The sequence below is a fragment of the Gorilla gorilla genome, chromosome 1 (genome assembly GCF_029281585.2).
Source record: "Gorilla gorilla gorilla isolate KB3781 chromosome 1, NHGRI_mGorGor1-v2.1_pri, whole genome shotgun sequence".
Lineage (NCBI taxonomy): Eukaryota > Metazoa > Chordata > Mammalia > Primates > Hominidae > Gorilla > Gorilla gorilla.
The window spans coordinates 237,404,152-237,420,557 of record NC_073224.2 but is presented as its reverse complement, the minus strand read 5'-3'; the positions used below and the strand labels follow the sequence as shown (position 1 = coordinate 237,420,557).

At 57.4% G+C, this 16,406-nt stretch overlaps 1 protein-coding gene across 5 annotated transcripts in view; it reads left to right on the top strand.

Moving 5' to 3' along the window:
- PRDM16 (PR/SET domain 16) overlaps positions 1 to 16,406 on the top strand; it is a 372,183-nt gene that overhangs the window by 162,210 nt on the left and 193,567 nt on the right. For all 5 annotated transcript variants that reach the window (XM_055350077.2, XM_055349983.2, XM_055350023.2 and 2 more), the window contains exon 3: positions 15,924 to 15,974. In XM_055350077.2, the coding sequence (XP_055206052.2) occupies positions 15,924 to 15,974 (51 nt within the window). The remainder of the gene's footprint in view (positions 1 to 15,923; positions 15,975 to 16,406) is intronic.

The window sequence follows — 16,406 nt, the reverse complement described above, 5'->3', positions numbered from 1 at the left end:
TCTCCTGAGCAGGACCTGTTCCTGGGCAAGAGCTCCTGTGGGGACAGGTGCTGGGCAGCAGGGGCTTTAGAGCCGGCGTTCTCTCTTTTTCCATCACGACAAGTGCCAACACTGTGACCCACGCCTGAGTGGGTCGAGTTTGCTCTTCCTCCAAGTCTCCGTTTCGAGCCGTGGGCTCTTTGCAGGATCCCAGGCTTCACAGTCACATCCAAGTAAATGTTGTTCCGCTCGGGGAAAGCGAGATCTTTAAGACAAAACAGAAGCGCCAGTGGCGAGGCTGTCCCTGCCAGTTGGCAGCACTGATTGAGTGTGCGGGGGTCCTCCCTCTTCTGAAGAGAGTCCCCGGAGGGATGTGTCCAGTGTGTGTCCTTCCCGGGATTGAAGCCTGGAAAAGCACAAAGCATTTTCCAGAAAAGAGAAGCAAACCGAGGATGGGATGCACCTGCATTCACTCGCGATAAATGAGACGCCTTGAAAGTGGAACAGGATCCCACCGTTTTCTGCCTGAACGTGCACAGGTGAATCTGCACACCCCAGGCAGCCCCACCCCCAGAAAATTCTGTTTGTTAAGTACAGGAATGTACCAGAATTAATTACTTGAGGCTATACAAAGCTAACAGAAATGGAGGTCAAGAGAAAGCAGTTTTTGTGCGCCTCTCAGAGTAACGCTGTTGGTTTCCTGTGGCCCAAAGGGAGCTCTGGGCCAGCCCCAGGGAGGAAGTCCTGTTCCAGGCTCAGAGGAGTCCAAGATGGGCATAAAGTTGAATGACGGCTGTGTAGTCTCCCTGCCCTCTCCCCACTGCCTCGACAACGTTGCAGCTGCCCCAGCTGTGGAACGCAGGGCTTCGGCCTATACATATCATCCCTCATGAGCAGGGGGCTCCTCGCCATGGCCCATCCCTCCAGAACCAGTACCACCTAGTTCTGCAGGTGAGACCCTCTGTCATCCCTCTGTCCATCCACCTGCACTGTCCACCCAGCTTCCCAGGCCTCCTGCCATGGGGTCTCCTTTCTCTCCCTCCATCTCTCTCTCTCTGAATGGGACGCGCTGAGCCATCACCGCCACGGGCAGCACTTTCCCACAGGCTTGCCTGGTTCACAGCCGGCAACCTCACCCCTCTTTTCAGTCCTTGGGAAGAGCAAATAAATCACACTGCGGAACAGCTCTCCCAGCCCTAAGAATAAAGTTTAAGTAACTGTGTCTGAGACTATTTCTGTAGCTCTTCAAGATGAGCCTTCCTGGGTGAATGCCTTTGCAGGCGGGAAGGTGCCCGTTTCTAAAGCCACTTGGGCAAAGCGCCTCACCAGGGCACCGTGAACACAACCCTCCTGCATCCATGGAGCAAGCGGCCAGGGAGGAGCCCAGGGTCATGGCGAGAGGAAGGCGCCTCTTCCGCTACTGACTGGTGGATATTCCCCCAGGGCCATCGTTACCCACACACGGGCTGGGTGGACAGGTGTCCCTGGGAGCACTGTTCACCCACAGTCCAGCACAGAAGCAGTCAGGGAGGACTGTGAGATTGGGCAAGAGGTGCCCACACCAGCAGGTGCCCCGGGGATCCCTCCCTGGCCTCCCCTAGGTGGCCTGGGAAGCACATTCACCCCCGTGCCCCTGTCTTTCTCCTGCACTAATAAAGGACATTTTTCTCAGTCCATCCTGCAGACAGATGGTGACCTTGTCATGTTTGTTGACAGCCACACGGCATAGCTGAGAATCAAAGCACCACCTCCCATCTTCCCTGTCAGGGCCTCCAAGCCACAGGATGTACATTCCAAGCCTCACAGGCAGGATGGCAGAATCGGATCGGATCCCAGTCCCACCCAGCCATTTGCAGCCCATGAGCCTGGTCACTGAACCTGCTGTCCGTGCTGACCTCCTGCAGCTGGAGACAAACCAGGGAAACCTTAAGGGTCTCTTTCTTCTTATCTTAGGGCTAAAAAAAGAAAGGAGGCGAGCAGGTGTGTGTGTTTTTCTGAGGCTCATGGACAGCAGGCAGGAGCAGCCCCCAGAGGAGCCCCTGGCCCAGGCTCTGTTCTCAGACACGGGCGGGAGGGAGAGTGGTTTGCTCTCTTCCTTAGAGCAGGGTCTCTGCCCTTGTTTCAGTGACTTGTTAGAAAGCAAGGAAAGATGGTGCAAAATAAAGCTGCAGCTCCGTGCAGGTGTCGGGACCAAAAGCAGCTGCCCTGGCGCCCGCGTTTAGTTTGCATGAACACTCTGTGTGCTTCGGATGCATCGCTGTGGCCCAAGGAGGAACGTGCATCCCCCTGCAGCTCTCTGGGGTCCCTGGACCCCTACAGGGTCACTGTGAGATGAAATCACTAGAGGATGCTTTCGGGCACCTCGAAGTGACAACCTTATGGTATTTCCTCTGCTTGGGGTTTTGCCTTGGCCATTTGGTGTTGGGAGCGGGTGTGAGCAAAGGGAGCAGGGACAGATGAGCCACCTCTGCTCATGGAAGCCTCCCATTCCTGGAGAGAGACTGGGGAAGGCTTGTCCCCGCCTCTCTGCTGGCAGCTGGACTGGCTACCCAAGGACATGAGTGCCCTCTTATCTCTGTCCTCCTTGGAGCCGTGGTGTCTCTGCCGTGGGCCGGGGTCAATGTGCCTCCAATGTAAAAGGCCAGATCATGTATAATTTAGGCTTTCTGTGTCCAGTGTGACCTCCGTCCCATACACGTTTTTGTTTATTTTTACAACCCTTCATATATGTAAAAGCCGCCCATCCTTCCATCACCCTTACTAGGTTAATCGCCACAAGAGGCTTTTGGTCCGCGAGTCGTGGCAGACTTGAAAACGGGTGGTTACGTCTTGAGCGCCATCACGATTTGTGTGCTCATGCTGAAAATAAGTGAGTGATTGGCCAGGCAGCGTTGCTGTTTGCATCTTCCCCGTCGTCATGGACAGCGGTCAAGGCCGTCCCCCTGGGGCATCTGCCTCCCGCTTCACAGATGAGGGCGTCGAGACTGCTCAACCCAGGGGATGCGGGGGCCGAGAAGTGTTTCTGGGACTCAGAATGGGAAGCGCTGGCTTGGAGCCCAGGATTCTTTGCCTGGTTTCTGCAGCCCTTCCCAGCTCTGTGAAAGGCACCAGAAGGAAGGAAGGTCGGAGGAACATTCCATGTTGGTCAGGAAGCCCCTGAAGGCATCCTCCAGGGCAGGCGGCCTTGGCCATACGTCTGCCCACGTCTCAGCAAGGCTGGGCAGTCCCTGGACTTGGTATGGCCTGGAAATGCAGACGTGGGACCCCGGGAGGTTACTTGGAAATCATGGGCAGAGCGGGCAGCCTTTCACCTGCCAGGCCTTCCTGGTTCAGCTTCTCCACTAACTCCGCCCCAAGAGAGTAAAGCTGGACCCTGGGGGGTCCCGGCTGCAGCCACAGTTGCATGGACGTTGCAAGACTCCAGAGGTGACCAGTTTTTCCCAGCAGATCAGCCCGGAATTCCTCGCTGCAGCTGTTCCTGTCATTGGGTCCCATTAGGAAAGCGTGCAGTCTTGTTTGGTGACGCTCTGCCTCCCGCTGCCTTCACGCACGGTGGTCTTGAGTTCCCAGGCAGCTGCGACCGAAACCCAGGAGCTCCGGCCTCTGTGTGTTTTCCCTACAACAGATTGGAAACATTCCTTATGTGAGAGAAAGCAAAGCTCCTCATCTCCCTCTCCCTTCCCGCCAATCCACCTCCCTCACTTCTCCAAATGGAACCAGTTCAAGGGAGGCCAAATAAGCGAATGGCTCGGATAATGCCCGGTGGAGCTGCACGGCCTGAGTTTGAATCCCAGCTCTGCCACTTGCTGGCCCTGTGACATTGGACGACTTAACCTAACCTCTCTGAGCCTCAGCATTCTCAGGTGTAAATGGGGATTATTTTAGGATTATTTCAAGCATTAAATAGGATGATGCAGTGACACCTTTGGCAGAGCTAGCATATCAGCTGTTATTATTATCATTGTTATTTTATTTCAATCAGGAATAAAATACAATGGGAAACAATTGTACTTCTGGCCTCCTTGGCTTGCAAGTTTGTGGAACTCAGAAATGCGAGTCCACAAATGCTTGCTTCATGAGTAAGTGGGATGCATGACAAGCGAGGATGAGAGAAAGACTGAATTTGATCAGGGAAGGGCCAAGGGGGGTAGTGACACTGGCAGCTGCTTCTGCTTCCTCCATCCCCAGAAAGTGCTGCCTGCCATTTTTAAGGGAATTGAAATTCCATATTCTGCTTGGATATGGATCCACTTTCGGATCTTGAAAGGTTCCCCAAACCTCAATGAGTGGTGTCGTAGCCAGAGAAGAGCCCAACTTTGGGGAGGTCAGATTCTCCTGCCCAGTCCTGGGTCTTGGGGCTTTCAAACACACATGTGACCCAGGCGCTGTTACCAGGAGATCTACGACCCTTCTTATTCACTTATGATTATTACGAATCACCTTAATAAATGAGGGATCAATCAGCAGAGTCAGGTGGAAGTGCATTCATATGATTCTGTCAATTTCCAGGTCATTTCTATAAGTAAAAAGGGTTGAGACAAAAGATAAATGTTTGTATAGAACCGATCATTGATCCTGTGATTTATTTTCCCCGTGGAAAGCGAAGCTCCCTGGGGAGATGCTGGTGCAGAGCCCACCGGGCTGCCCTGGAGGAGTGCCAGTGAGGGAGCCTCCAGCAGCTGCCCCCTGCCCAGGGTGGGGGTGGCCGGTGGCCACGCAGTGCCTAGCACCTCCTGCGTCGTCGGTGTGGAGGAGGGACCATCAGCATTTTCAGAAGCAGGGTGGAAAATGGCCAGCAGTGGACCTGGGAGGGCACATCTTTCAGATGTGAGTCGGGACCACTTCGGGGTTTGCAATGGCAGAGCTTGGTGTTGGTTTAAGTGATTGGGGGAAGGCACAGCGCACCCGCCGGAGCTGGGGTCCCCTCCTGCCGCTGCCACTCACAGTGAGCGGAATCTGTCCTGGGGCGCAAAGGGCTCAGGCTGAGCATGGAACATCCCCTGCTCACAGACACTGGCCTTTGGAAGATGGAAAACCATTCCGCCAGCATCCTTCTCCCTGCCCCTGTGAGTGCGGCCAGCCTGGCCTGGTCCTTTCTGCCCAGCGGGCCTGCAGTAGCCTCCTTCAGCAGCCTCCCTGTTGCCTACATAACTTTACTAACACAGGAGAGCCGACTTTAGATTGTCCCATCACAAAATAAACTAACGATGAATGAAGAGGGCAGAGCAAGCTTTTGGAGGTGATGGATGGGTTTATGGTGTGGATCGTGGCGATGGTTTCTTGGTGCATTCTTGCGTCTCCAGGCTCATAAAGTTGTCTACATTAAATATCAACAGCTTTTTATATGCCAATCATACCGCAATAAAGTGTTGGTTTTTGTGTTTTTTTTTAAAAAAAAAAAAGGTGGGGGGAAATTCTATGAACTCTGGGAGACTGTTGAGATGGCCTCTCGCGGGTGGGAGTGGCTGCTGGAGGATGGGCACAGGGCCCGCTGCTCCCCTTCCATTTGTCTTGGCTGAGCCTGGAGCCCTCGGCTCCTTGGCGCTCCCACCAGGCTGGATGTGACTTTCGGGGTTTGCGATTGGGTCGGTCCCGGTGTCCTGGGAGTGTGTTCAGGGCTTGGGCTCTTGGAACCCGGGCATGGGACTGCCGTGTTGATTTCATCTTCAGGGTTCATCCCTGACTCATCCCCCTGTTCTGGGGGCCTTCCTCTGCGGTAGCTTTGATGCTTCCTGTCCAGTAGGGTCACCAACAGAGGGGCTTCCCAAGACAGGGGTTTCAGTGCTCAAATCCAGACAGTCCTGGCCACAGGTTGGTCCTCTTGTCCCCGGGGCCCTGACACGGAGCCTGCACAAAGGAGCTGTCCCCGCCCCAGCAGTTCAGGTCCATCCTCAACTCCCCAGGCTGCCCCTGCCAGGCCACTTGCAGGCCAAGCAGCCACAAGACAGGCAGGAGCCGGACCCTGTGCCTTGAGGCCCAGGTATCTGATTTCTAGCCGCCTGCCCGAGACGCATGGTCCAGCAAGAGGCCCTGAGCCTGTCAGGGTGGCCAGGGCAGCTTCCCTAAGCCCCATAGTCAGAAAGCCACCCCGAGCACAGGGCCCCCGCAGGCTGGATGGCCGGGCCCCACAGTGACTGTGCCAGTCCCCACCCTCCACCCACAGGCCAGGGCCTGGTTCCCAGGGGCCCGGCCCAGGTGAACGTGACCATGTAGCAGCTCGGTAAATTCTGCAAGGAGAGCTCCCATTTTCCACTCACTGACTCACGATTTATTATTCGGTAAATGCCACGTGGGGTCTCCCTTGTGTTCCTGCTCAGAAGGGCCATGATGGTGCCTGACACCCACCTTTGGCCTAAAGGGGCGTCTAATCCAGGAGGGAGGACGGGCCTGCCTGTAACAACTGGGCAGCTCTGAAGTGAGGCCGGCCATCCTTTTCCAGGCTGCAGGGCTCTAATAAAAGTTGGTGGAGAAACAAAGTGTGAGTGGGTTAGGTCAAGGTCACCTGCCGTTCACCTAGAAGCATCAGCTTCAACACCACCTTCCCAGCACAGAAGCTGCAGAGTGCAGAGGGTGTCCCTGGGATCGGCTCCACTGGCGTCCCAGCCAGAGCACCCTACCGAGCCCTGCCTGCAGGGCCTGGGGCCCTGCGAGGCCGCCCAGCCACTCCAGGTCTTGGCTTTCCTCTTCTAGAACCCAGGCCCTCAGAAGCTCTGAGACCAGCTCCAGGAACAAACAGCCTCGCAGAACTTTCTCCTCATTTCCAGGGCGTGCGTGTCCAGTTCCTAAGCTGGCTACGGGAGGCTCTTGGACTGGCCGCTGCTTCCCTTTCTCATGCTGGAAGTGATGGCTCTTCATGAGCCATTGATCGCGAGGGCCACGTCACCTGCTTTTATGATTTACATTCCCTTCCCCTGGGGACATCAATCTTCCGGAAGCAGAAGGAGGAAGGTGTCCACAGAGGGCCAGAAGCAATGCTGGACACCCCTGTGCTCGGGGACAGGGGCCTGCAGAGATCCTTCCCGCTCGCCCCTCTGCCTGGCAGAGAAAGGGCTCTGGAGCCTGCGCCCCAGGGGCTGATAGCCTCCTGCCAGTCCCCACACCAGGTCACCCCCGCCCGCTCTCACCTTGCTCCATCAGCAGGGGCTCCCAGGTGGAGCCCAGGAACAACAGGCCTTCCCCAGCTCAGCCTGACACGGGGGGAAAGAGCGCCCGTGAGTCCAGGACAGCCGGGGTGGGGTGTGGGGGGTCCCTGCCATGTAGACCCCGGAAGCCTGCCCTGCTCCAGGGAATCTCAGGCTGGGTCAGATCTCCCCCGGGCCCCTCATTTGGAAAGGGCTGTCCTGCATGTGTGGGGCGGAGCTCTGAGATCTGGAGCAGCCCATCGAGCATGGCGGGGGAGGGGGGGTTGTGTGGTGGAGGAGCTGCGTCTTTGGCTTGGTGGAGAATTCAAAGCTGTGGCTGGAATGGCCCAAGCATTCCGGAAGTTTGGGAAGGTCTGAATGTAGTAACCTGCACTCTCTCCTCTCTGGAAAGGGATAGCATGGCGGGGGCAGTATCCAGAGAGCAGGCGTCCCTGCAGGCACCACCCTCCCCAGACAACTGCAGCCCCAGGGCAGGTGGTCAGTTATAGCCCTGCCCCCAACTCTACCTTGTGCCCCGAGGTGCTAGAGGCAGAGGGCAGAGCAAGGTCACAGCCGGGGCAGGCCAGGGGGACCCCACAGTGCCTCCTTGTCTCCCACAGCCCCTGGGGCTGGGAAGGAGGCTTGGAGAGGCCGGGCGGGGGGTGGCTTCCCAGGCTAGGAGCAGTTGGAGAGAGAGGCAGGACCCCCACCCTAGGGCTTCCAGCAGCCTCGTCCTCTGAGAGGCTCCTGTGACTTCCAGTTCAAGGACCACAAATTTGCTAATGGCCTGGGGGGCGCTTGTCTGACCACCGCACTGGCAATGAGGTGGGCAGAGGAACGTGAGTCCTCACAGGGCAGCTTGCAGGCTGGAAGGGAGTGGGGCCTCCTGGGTACTTCACCAGCAAGCTGGGCTGTGGCCATGGGCCCCACGCCGGTGGGTGCCTGGGTGACCTGGGCTGGGGGCCAGGGCTGGTCCACACCTGTGTATCTTCAGGCTTCCCTGAGAAAAGGGGCTGCCCAGCCCTGCCCTCGGTATGCACCACCTCCTCAGGGTCCACTCACCTTGATCTTGGCAGGGCCCATGTGAATCCAGGGTGAGCCCGGGTTAGCGCTCCCCTGCTGTCAAATTCGGGAGGCTACTTTACCTTTCTGAGCCCCTTCCTCTTCTGCACAGAGCAGGAAGCCATAGCCTTACTCGTGGGTGTGTTCTGGGGTTTACATGCATTATTGGGGGCCAAGTACCCAGTGCGGAGCCCGGCCTGCCTGGCCCTTGGCCCTCCACCTCACCATGGAGGCCTCTTGTCCTGGGCAGCCTCCTTCTCTGTGTGAGGAGAGCTAGACAGGTCCTAGCAAATGGAGGAAGCTGGGGGGCACAGGCCGGATGGAGCCCACTGCGGGGCCCCACACTTGGGTCAGTAGGAAAGACCCCCACATGCTCCTCCGAGCAGACATGAGGAGGGAGACCCCTTGGAGGCCTGTGCACACAGGAAGCCACCCTTCCTGCAAACTGTCCCTCCTCCACACCCCATGCCCCCGTCGTCTGTTTCTTGCCTCCATCCAAGAGCCCCTGCCCGGGTGAAATCCCTCAGCCTGGTCCTCAAAGGGCCATGGCAGAGCCCCCCCAAGGCTTCCCAACCCCAGGGCTCCTCCGTCTCTGGGGTGCTCATTTGCCCCCTGCTAACACCTTTGTGCATATGCTGCCTCACTCCCAGCCCCATCACCTCCTGGGCTCCCCACCCCCACTTCGGGACCCCACCCCCAAGAGGACCTCAGCTCCCAGACTTGGAGATCTTTCCTCTTCCTCGTGTTGATGTTGCTGTGGAAGGCAGGGTGGGTCCTACCCATTGTGTCTGCCCAGAGTAGCGAATTCTGGACTAAATACTGTTTCCATAGTTTTTAAATGTCTCCAAGGCACTCTCCGTGGGGCAGTGTAGACCAAAGGTGCTCAATACCACTTATGAAATGAGGACACGAAGGGGTGTGGAGCCTGCTCCCGGGGGCCAGGGAGAGGAGGAGCAGTGCCCATTCAATCCTCATCCCACAGGAAGGGAGATGCGCGCGGGGCCAGCCTCGCCCGGGCGGTGTGTCCAGGCCAAGGGGCAGCGCTCACAGGCGGGGCTGCCAGCGAACAGAGTGTTCTTGGAACATCAGAAAGAGAAGCAGGCCATGCCCAGATTTTGGGTCTTCAAGGCCTTGCTGGCCGGGCGGGGCAGGGCCAGGCGGCGGCAGCCCTGCAGGTTGAGAGAAAATCACTGGGCGTGCACTGAAGTCTGCTGGCTCCAGCAGACTGCTTCTGGCCGGAGCAAAGCAGAAGGCCCCATCTCACCAGGTCAGCGGAGATGCTGCCTGCCTGGAGCTCGGGTCCCATGGGGTTGGGGGCGAAGATGCTGCATCCCAGTGCTGTTCCCTGCTCGGGGCTCTGGAAGCAGAGCGGCCTGGCTTCTCTCATTGGCCAAAGAGGGTTTGGAAGGTAGGGCTTAGGGGCCGTTCCCTCCTGTCGCACAGCCCTGCGGGGTTCTCATGCGGAACCCCAGGCCAACCCCTGATGACAGGGCCCCAACGCGGGAGGCTTGGGAAGGCCTTTGGTGGTGGGGGCAGGGGATGCGGAGGGCAGGAGTGAGGGAGGTGGTGGCTGGGAGTGTAAACAGCGGCGTAGAGACCTCTGTGCATTTCGGGACGGGCTCTCCAGAGCCCAGGGTCCTTTTCTGTGCCGTACTTGACTGTGTAAATATTTTTCTTAGGAGTAAAGAGAGAGCCTCCATTCATTGGATGGATCTCACTTGAAGGAACTGAGAAGTATCTGTTTAGGCATAAAAGCTAAAAGCAGTGTCCAAGGAGCTTTTAAAAAAATCATTTCTGTAGCTCAAACACGGCCAAGCTGATTTTTTTAATGCAAAAAATAAATAAATATTACCCTACTCCCGGTTGAGAGCGCAAGGGTTTGTGTCAACACCAGTGCAGTCTTTGCTCCGGGAGCCAGAGGCGGGGCGGCCGGCGACTAACCGCCTTTCACGGTTCTTGCGGGAGCTGCCAACGGGAAGCCACCCAGCTTTGCTGGAGCCCACACGGCCGGAGGGAGCTTGGCCGTGGAGAGAGTCCTGGCCGGGGTTCAGGTGCAAGTCCCGGGTGGAAGGGCCCGGCGTGTGTCTTCTTCCTGCCGAGGCATCCACCCGGAGGCCTCTGTCCTGCCGGAGCACACTCCTGGAGTCAGGAGGCCCAGACTCGAGTGCGGGCGCCGCCCCGAGTAGCTCCTCGACATCTGCCCGGTCACCTCAACTCTGCAGCCCCTGTTTCCTGTCTACACAGCAGGGGCGTTGCTGGTTCCTGCTTCCCACACGTGGTTGTGAGGTGGAGGTCCGCATCTGCAGTGCCTGGGACAGGCCCCCCACATGCGGCAGGGCCCCAAAAAATGACCTGCTGCTGTTATGACTGGCTTCACCATTGCCATCACCTTGATGCAACATTTACACCAGGGAAACTGGCAGCACCCACGGCTTCCATTTGGAAAAGAAAATTAAGAATGAGATTTGTTCTTTAAAAACTCCATCTTCTCAGAAAGGGAGGATGTGTGGGTGGCCGTGGACATTCCTCTCCAAGAGTAAGATGATCCTGAGATGTGGAGGCTCGGTGTGGCCTGGTCATCAGCTTCCAGCCCTGCCAGGGGCACTGTTTAGTTGTCAGCTTCCAGCCCTGCCCGGGGCACTGTTTAGTTGGGTGTAAAACCCTGCTGAACGTGTAGGCCGCATGGAAGCTGAAGCTGCTGACCACCAAGACCTTCGCTCAGACTGTGTGTCCAGCAGAACCCTGAGCCCCTCGACCCCACAGTCTCCCAGCAGTGAGCAGAGTGAGGCTTGGAGCCTGGATGGGATGTGGAGGTTGTAGACAGCTCCATCAGCCTTGCCATTTGTATGCCCCTGGGTGCCCTGCATAGACAACCCTGACCCCCCGACTCCACCCATAGGGGCTTCTTCAAGGAGAAGAGACCTTGGAATCAGCTTTTAGCAGGTTCTAGACTCAGACCCACATCTTTGGGTCCAATGAAGCTACTTCAGAAATGGGCAAGAAAGAAAAGTAGGTTAGAACCAGCCACAGTGGCTCACGCCTGTCATCCCAGCACTTTGGGAGGCCAAGGCAGGAGAATTGCTTGAGCCCAGGAGTTAGAAATCAGCCTGAACAACATAGTGAGACCCTGTCTCTACAAAAAATACAAAAAATTAGCCAGACATGGTGGAGCATGCCTCTAATCCTAGCTACTTGGGAGGCAGAGGTGGGAGGATCACCTGAGCCCAGGAGGTCGAGGTTGCAGTGAGCTGATCGAGCCACTGCACTCTAGCCTGGAGGCTGGGGGTGGGCGGGGAGAGAGAGAGAGAAGAAAAGTAAAGAAGAAAGAACGAAAAGAAAAGAGAGAGAGAGGAAGGAAAGATGGAGAGAGAGAGAAGAGGAGAGGAGAAGAGGAGAGGAGGAGAGGAGAGGAGGAGAGGAGAGGAGAGGAGAGGAGAGGAGAGGAGAGGAGGAGAAGAGGAGAGGAGAGGAGAGGAGAGGAGGAGAGGAGAGGAGAGGAGAGGAGAGGAGAGGAGAGGAGAGGAGAGGAGAGGAGAGGAGGAGAGGAGAGGAGAGGAGAGGAGAGGAGAGGAGAGGAGAGGAGAGGAGGAGAGGAGAGGAGAGGAGAGGAGAGGAGAGGAGAGGAGAGGAGAGGAGAGGAGGAGAGGAGAGGAGGAGAAGAGGAGAGGAGAGGAGAGGAGAGGAGAGGAGAGGAGAGGAGAGGAGAGGAGGAGAGGAGAGGAGGAGAAGAGGAGAGGAGAGGAGAGGAGAGGAGAGGAGAGGAGAGGAGAGGAGGAGAGGAGAGGAGGAGAAGAGAAGAGAAGAAAGAAAAGAAAGAAAAGTTAGAGCCGAGCTGGGCATGGTGGCTCACATCTATAATCACAGAACTTTGGGAGGATTGCTGGAGTCCAGGAGTCCCAGCCTGGGCAACATAGTGAGACCCCATCTCTACAAAAAATAAAACAAATTAGCCGGGATGGTGGTGTGCCTGTTGTCCCAGCTACTCAGGAGGCTGAGTTGAGAGGATCGCTTGAGCTCAGGAGGCTGAGGCTGCAGTGAGCCATGATTGCACCACTGCACTCCAGCCTGGGTGAGACACCCTGTTTCAAAAAAAAAAAACAGAAAAAGAAGAAGAAGAAAGAAAAGAGAAGTAGGTTAGAGAGAGAAGGTTTGCTCTCAATGCCAAGAGCAAGGGGTGGGTAAACCGGAGTGTTGGGGTCCCTCATGGCCCTCAGCCTCCTCTGCACCGGGCTCCGTCCACCTCCCGCTGGTTTGGAAGCAGCTCCGTGGCCGGGGCTCACTCTGGGTTTCCTCCTTAGTTAGGTTCTCAGATACTTTAATAACAGATAATTTTGACGGGAGAGAAACCTTCTGGGATCCATTTGTGGCACCAAACAGCAAGCTGAGCCCCCCTGGGGCCGCGCCAGAACTCCAGAGCCCTAAGCGCCTCTGCGTACATGGCCTCTTTGCTGACTTTTTGGAGAACAGAGGGTATTTATTTTAAGAGTCAAAAAAGAGGTTCTGACCAACCCCACTTAGCTAAATCCTGGCGCTGGAACCCGTGAGAGAAGCTAAATGCCAGAGGTCAGACCTCGCTTTTTTGGCTAAAACGCTTAATCAAACACACCTAATACTTCTGCCGGGGTGCGGAGAGGTTGAGAGCGCGGCGGCCGCTGCCAGCAATGGACGAGCCAGCGGCGCGTGTGCTGAGGGCCCCGCTAGCGAAATAAAGAGCGTTTTCAGCGGAGCCGCGGCTCAGGCGAGGGCGGGGGAGCCGGGGAGCGCGTCCCGCCATTTTTCCAGCCGAGGTCAGCAGCGGGTGAAGAGGCAGAGTCCGTGGTGTTCATAAGGGCCAAGGCGGGCTGTGAGATGGGGCAGGCGGTTCCGGAACGCGGCTCAGGCCCCAGCGCCCTGCCTGCAGGAGGCCGCTTCTTTCTCTGTTGCCATCGGGCGCCGGTTTCCTCTTCCGGGGCTGCAGGGCAGCTGGGGAGGGCTCTGCCTCTGTGCGGCTCTTCCGTGGTTCCACGCTGGGCTCCGGGGTGACCACAGTCCTCAGAAGCCCACACCCTCAGCCCGAAGGGGGCCCAGGCACCGTGCCCAGAGGATCCAGAGAGACGGCCGGGAGCCCAGCAGCTGTGGCAGCTGCCCCCACCACCACCCCGGGGCTGGCCAGGTCCCACCTCCTGATGCCACACGGTATGACTGGGCCCTCCTGGTCAGTGCGTCGCATGTAACACCTTCAACTATTGGGGCCGGTGTTGGAGCATCCGTCTCTGCGTCCCCACCTGATGACAAGCTCCGGGGAGCAGGAGTGCTGGCCAAGCCCACGCACGGACCAAGCCCACGTCAGACTCCGCCAGAAAGGCAAGAAGGGCCTCCGCATGGCATGATGGATGGGTTTATGGGGGCATTCCATCCCACCCGGACACTCGGAGGGCAGGGAGACAGGAAGATCAGGCGACCAAAAGTGCAAGTGAAAATGCAGCTGGCCACAGCAGGAACGGTGGGCGCCCAGCAGACAGCAGCGTGGACAGAGGGAGGGCGGCCCCCACCTGAGAGGCTATGCATCTGAGGCCACAGCAGGCCCAGGGTGGCATCGGTGGGTGGCTGGAGGGCTGTCACGCTAGCCCCCTCCGAATGTGAGGTTGTGGTGTTAACGGGGGCTCCTGGGCTGACCCTGCCTGGGAGTGATCGTGGGGGTGTCACCTGCATCGGGAATGGCTTGAATGGGCCGTGGCATGCACTTTCCCACTGGGAACAGGAGGGAGCCTCCTGGAAAATGTCCAGAGGCCACCAAATGCTCCCAGGCCAGCGCCAGGCCCCTGTGGGCTCTGGGTGGGTACGTGGGTTTGTGAGCAGGTACTGGCAGGACAGGGCGGGGAGGGCAGGGCCCTCTCGCTGGTGGTGTCTGCACAGGTGCCTGTGACTTGGCCGCAAATGCCAGAGAGATACAAACAGCACCTCACTCCTCGACGCGCCTCACGAAGCAAGCAGGACTGGGGAGGCCCTGGTTCTGGTTTCAGCCCAGCCTTTAACTGGCAACAAGATCCACAGTTTCTCTGCCCGGGGCGGATCACTACGGCGGGATCTGTCCTTCTACTCTCGAGAGCTCCAGCGCCACCACTGGGACGGGGCATCCCTTTCACCAGACCTGGGACGGCCAAACGGTCCTCCAGCATCCAGAGTGAGGAGAGATTCCACCTGAGCAGCTCCTCGAGCTCTGCCTCCAGCACGCCTCGGCCCCGCAGGCAGGTCACACCCTACTAAGGCTTTCTCCTCTTCCAAACGCAGCCCATCTAGGTGCCTGAATCTAGCAGCCATCACTGCCATTCACATTAGCGCAGGGTGACCCGGAAGGCGATCGGGCTGGGCCCCACTGTGGCTGGGAACGCCAGCTCGTCAATTGCACCTTGGCAGGCACGCTGTGCTGCTGCGCTCCGTCCTTATGATTTGTAAAGCCATCATGTAATATTAAGGGGAGGGGAAAGAAAATCTTTGGCATGAGCATCATTTTCTCGTTTTATTTTTCAAGTATCAGTTTCAATCTTGGTTTCTATTCTTATGGAAACAACGTTGCGGTTTCCGTATACTCGACCGTGCATGGCCACTTTGGGTCCAGAAGGGAAAAATCCAATTTCTAGAGCTCATTTGTCAGTTTGCTTAGCACAGACAGCACTCTGGGATGGGTCACTGAGACGCCGCCACTCTGGAGTGCAGCCTGGTGGCTTTTAAGAGGAGACACCCGGCGAAATGCTCTCCAGAGCCAAAGCACGTTCCGGCTGGAGCGACCTGGGAGAAAGAACGAGCCGACTGCTGGCCCACTCCAGCCACCCTGTCTCGGCCTCTGTCCACACGTGGGTGAGGGGGCGGGAGCTCCTGTGTGGCCCACAGCCCGCTGCTGGGGGTCCTCAGTGGCCACCCCGGGCACCTGCATGGCACTAGGCACAGCGGCTTTTCTGCTTTAGCTCCATTTCCTTTGAGAAGTTTCCTCTAAAAGCCATGGGGGACATCCCCCTCCCAGGGATCTGGATGGGAGTGAAGAGCCAGTTAAAACACTCCCACCTCTGATTTGCCAAAAAAAAAAAAGAGGAAGCAGAAAATGGCATGAGCTCCCTCTCCCTCCAGCACCCACCAAGCCACCCTTCCGCAGGGCGCTGGCCGACCTCTGCCCCTGCCTCTGGCCGCCCGCCGCTGTCTCCTGGGACCGCTGGGCAGAGTCCAGCTCCCCCCGACCTCCGCCTCCCGAGCTGGACTGTAAGCCCCCAGAGGGCAGGGACTGCACCTTGCTGTCTCTCACCTGTCCAGGGCCAGGCACAACCTAGGCCATGTTGTGTCTAAATACACATGGTGTGATTCGCCGGTGGAACTTGGAGGAAACACAAATAGAGTCTGTTCACCATCCAGGGTGTCCATGCGCTCCTCCCAGATGGTTCTCATAAATAATATGAGTGGCTCACCTTGAGACGCCTTGACCTGGGTCCCCACCCAACCACTAAAGGGCCAGAGTGAGCTACACAGTGTGTCTCCATCCCTGGAGTGCAGTGTTTCCAGGGAGGTGAAGTCCCTGGGGGGCGCTTGGAGTCCTCGGTGACTGGGGGAGCCTCTGCTGGAAGAAGAGATACCTGTGATCAATGGAACCCTTCATTTCCTGCTGTGGAGAAGCCACTGGGTCCCACCCTGTGACTTTTGGGGACAGTGGTTCTGCCCCCACCATTTAGAACCCAGTGTAGCTTGAGAATGTTTTATCAGAAACTAACAACCCCTCTCAAAACTGTTTTGCAGCAAATACTGACGGACGTGGAAGTGTCGCCCCAGGAAGGCTGCATCAAAAAGGTAGGAGAGCTCGCCCTGCGCCGTCTCAGCTCCCCAGCGTCCTCGGAGCTCCTGGCGGGGCGACCGCCATCCCAGCTGTCCCTGAGCTAACAAGCGTGTAGTCGGAATGTTGCTGGCAGGCCCTGAGCAATGTGTTATCTGTGGACTGACGTGTGCACAGGACGGTGGCTTTGCTGTCATTAGGAGGGATGGGGAGGTGGGGGTCATGTCGCCGTAGGGTCACAGGTACAGGGCCATCCGCCACTCTCCTAACTCCCAAGAGCAGAGGAGAGCCCTGTACCTGTGGGAAAGCTTCAGGCCACGCAGACAGGAAAATTAAATAAACGCAGGTTGTGCTTATTTAACTGTCTTTGCTGGATACTCTCATGAAAAGAATATGGGGAAAAATTGGCTGCAGATTCAACAAAGCCTTTGCTGCACTCGTAGCTTCCA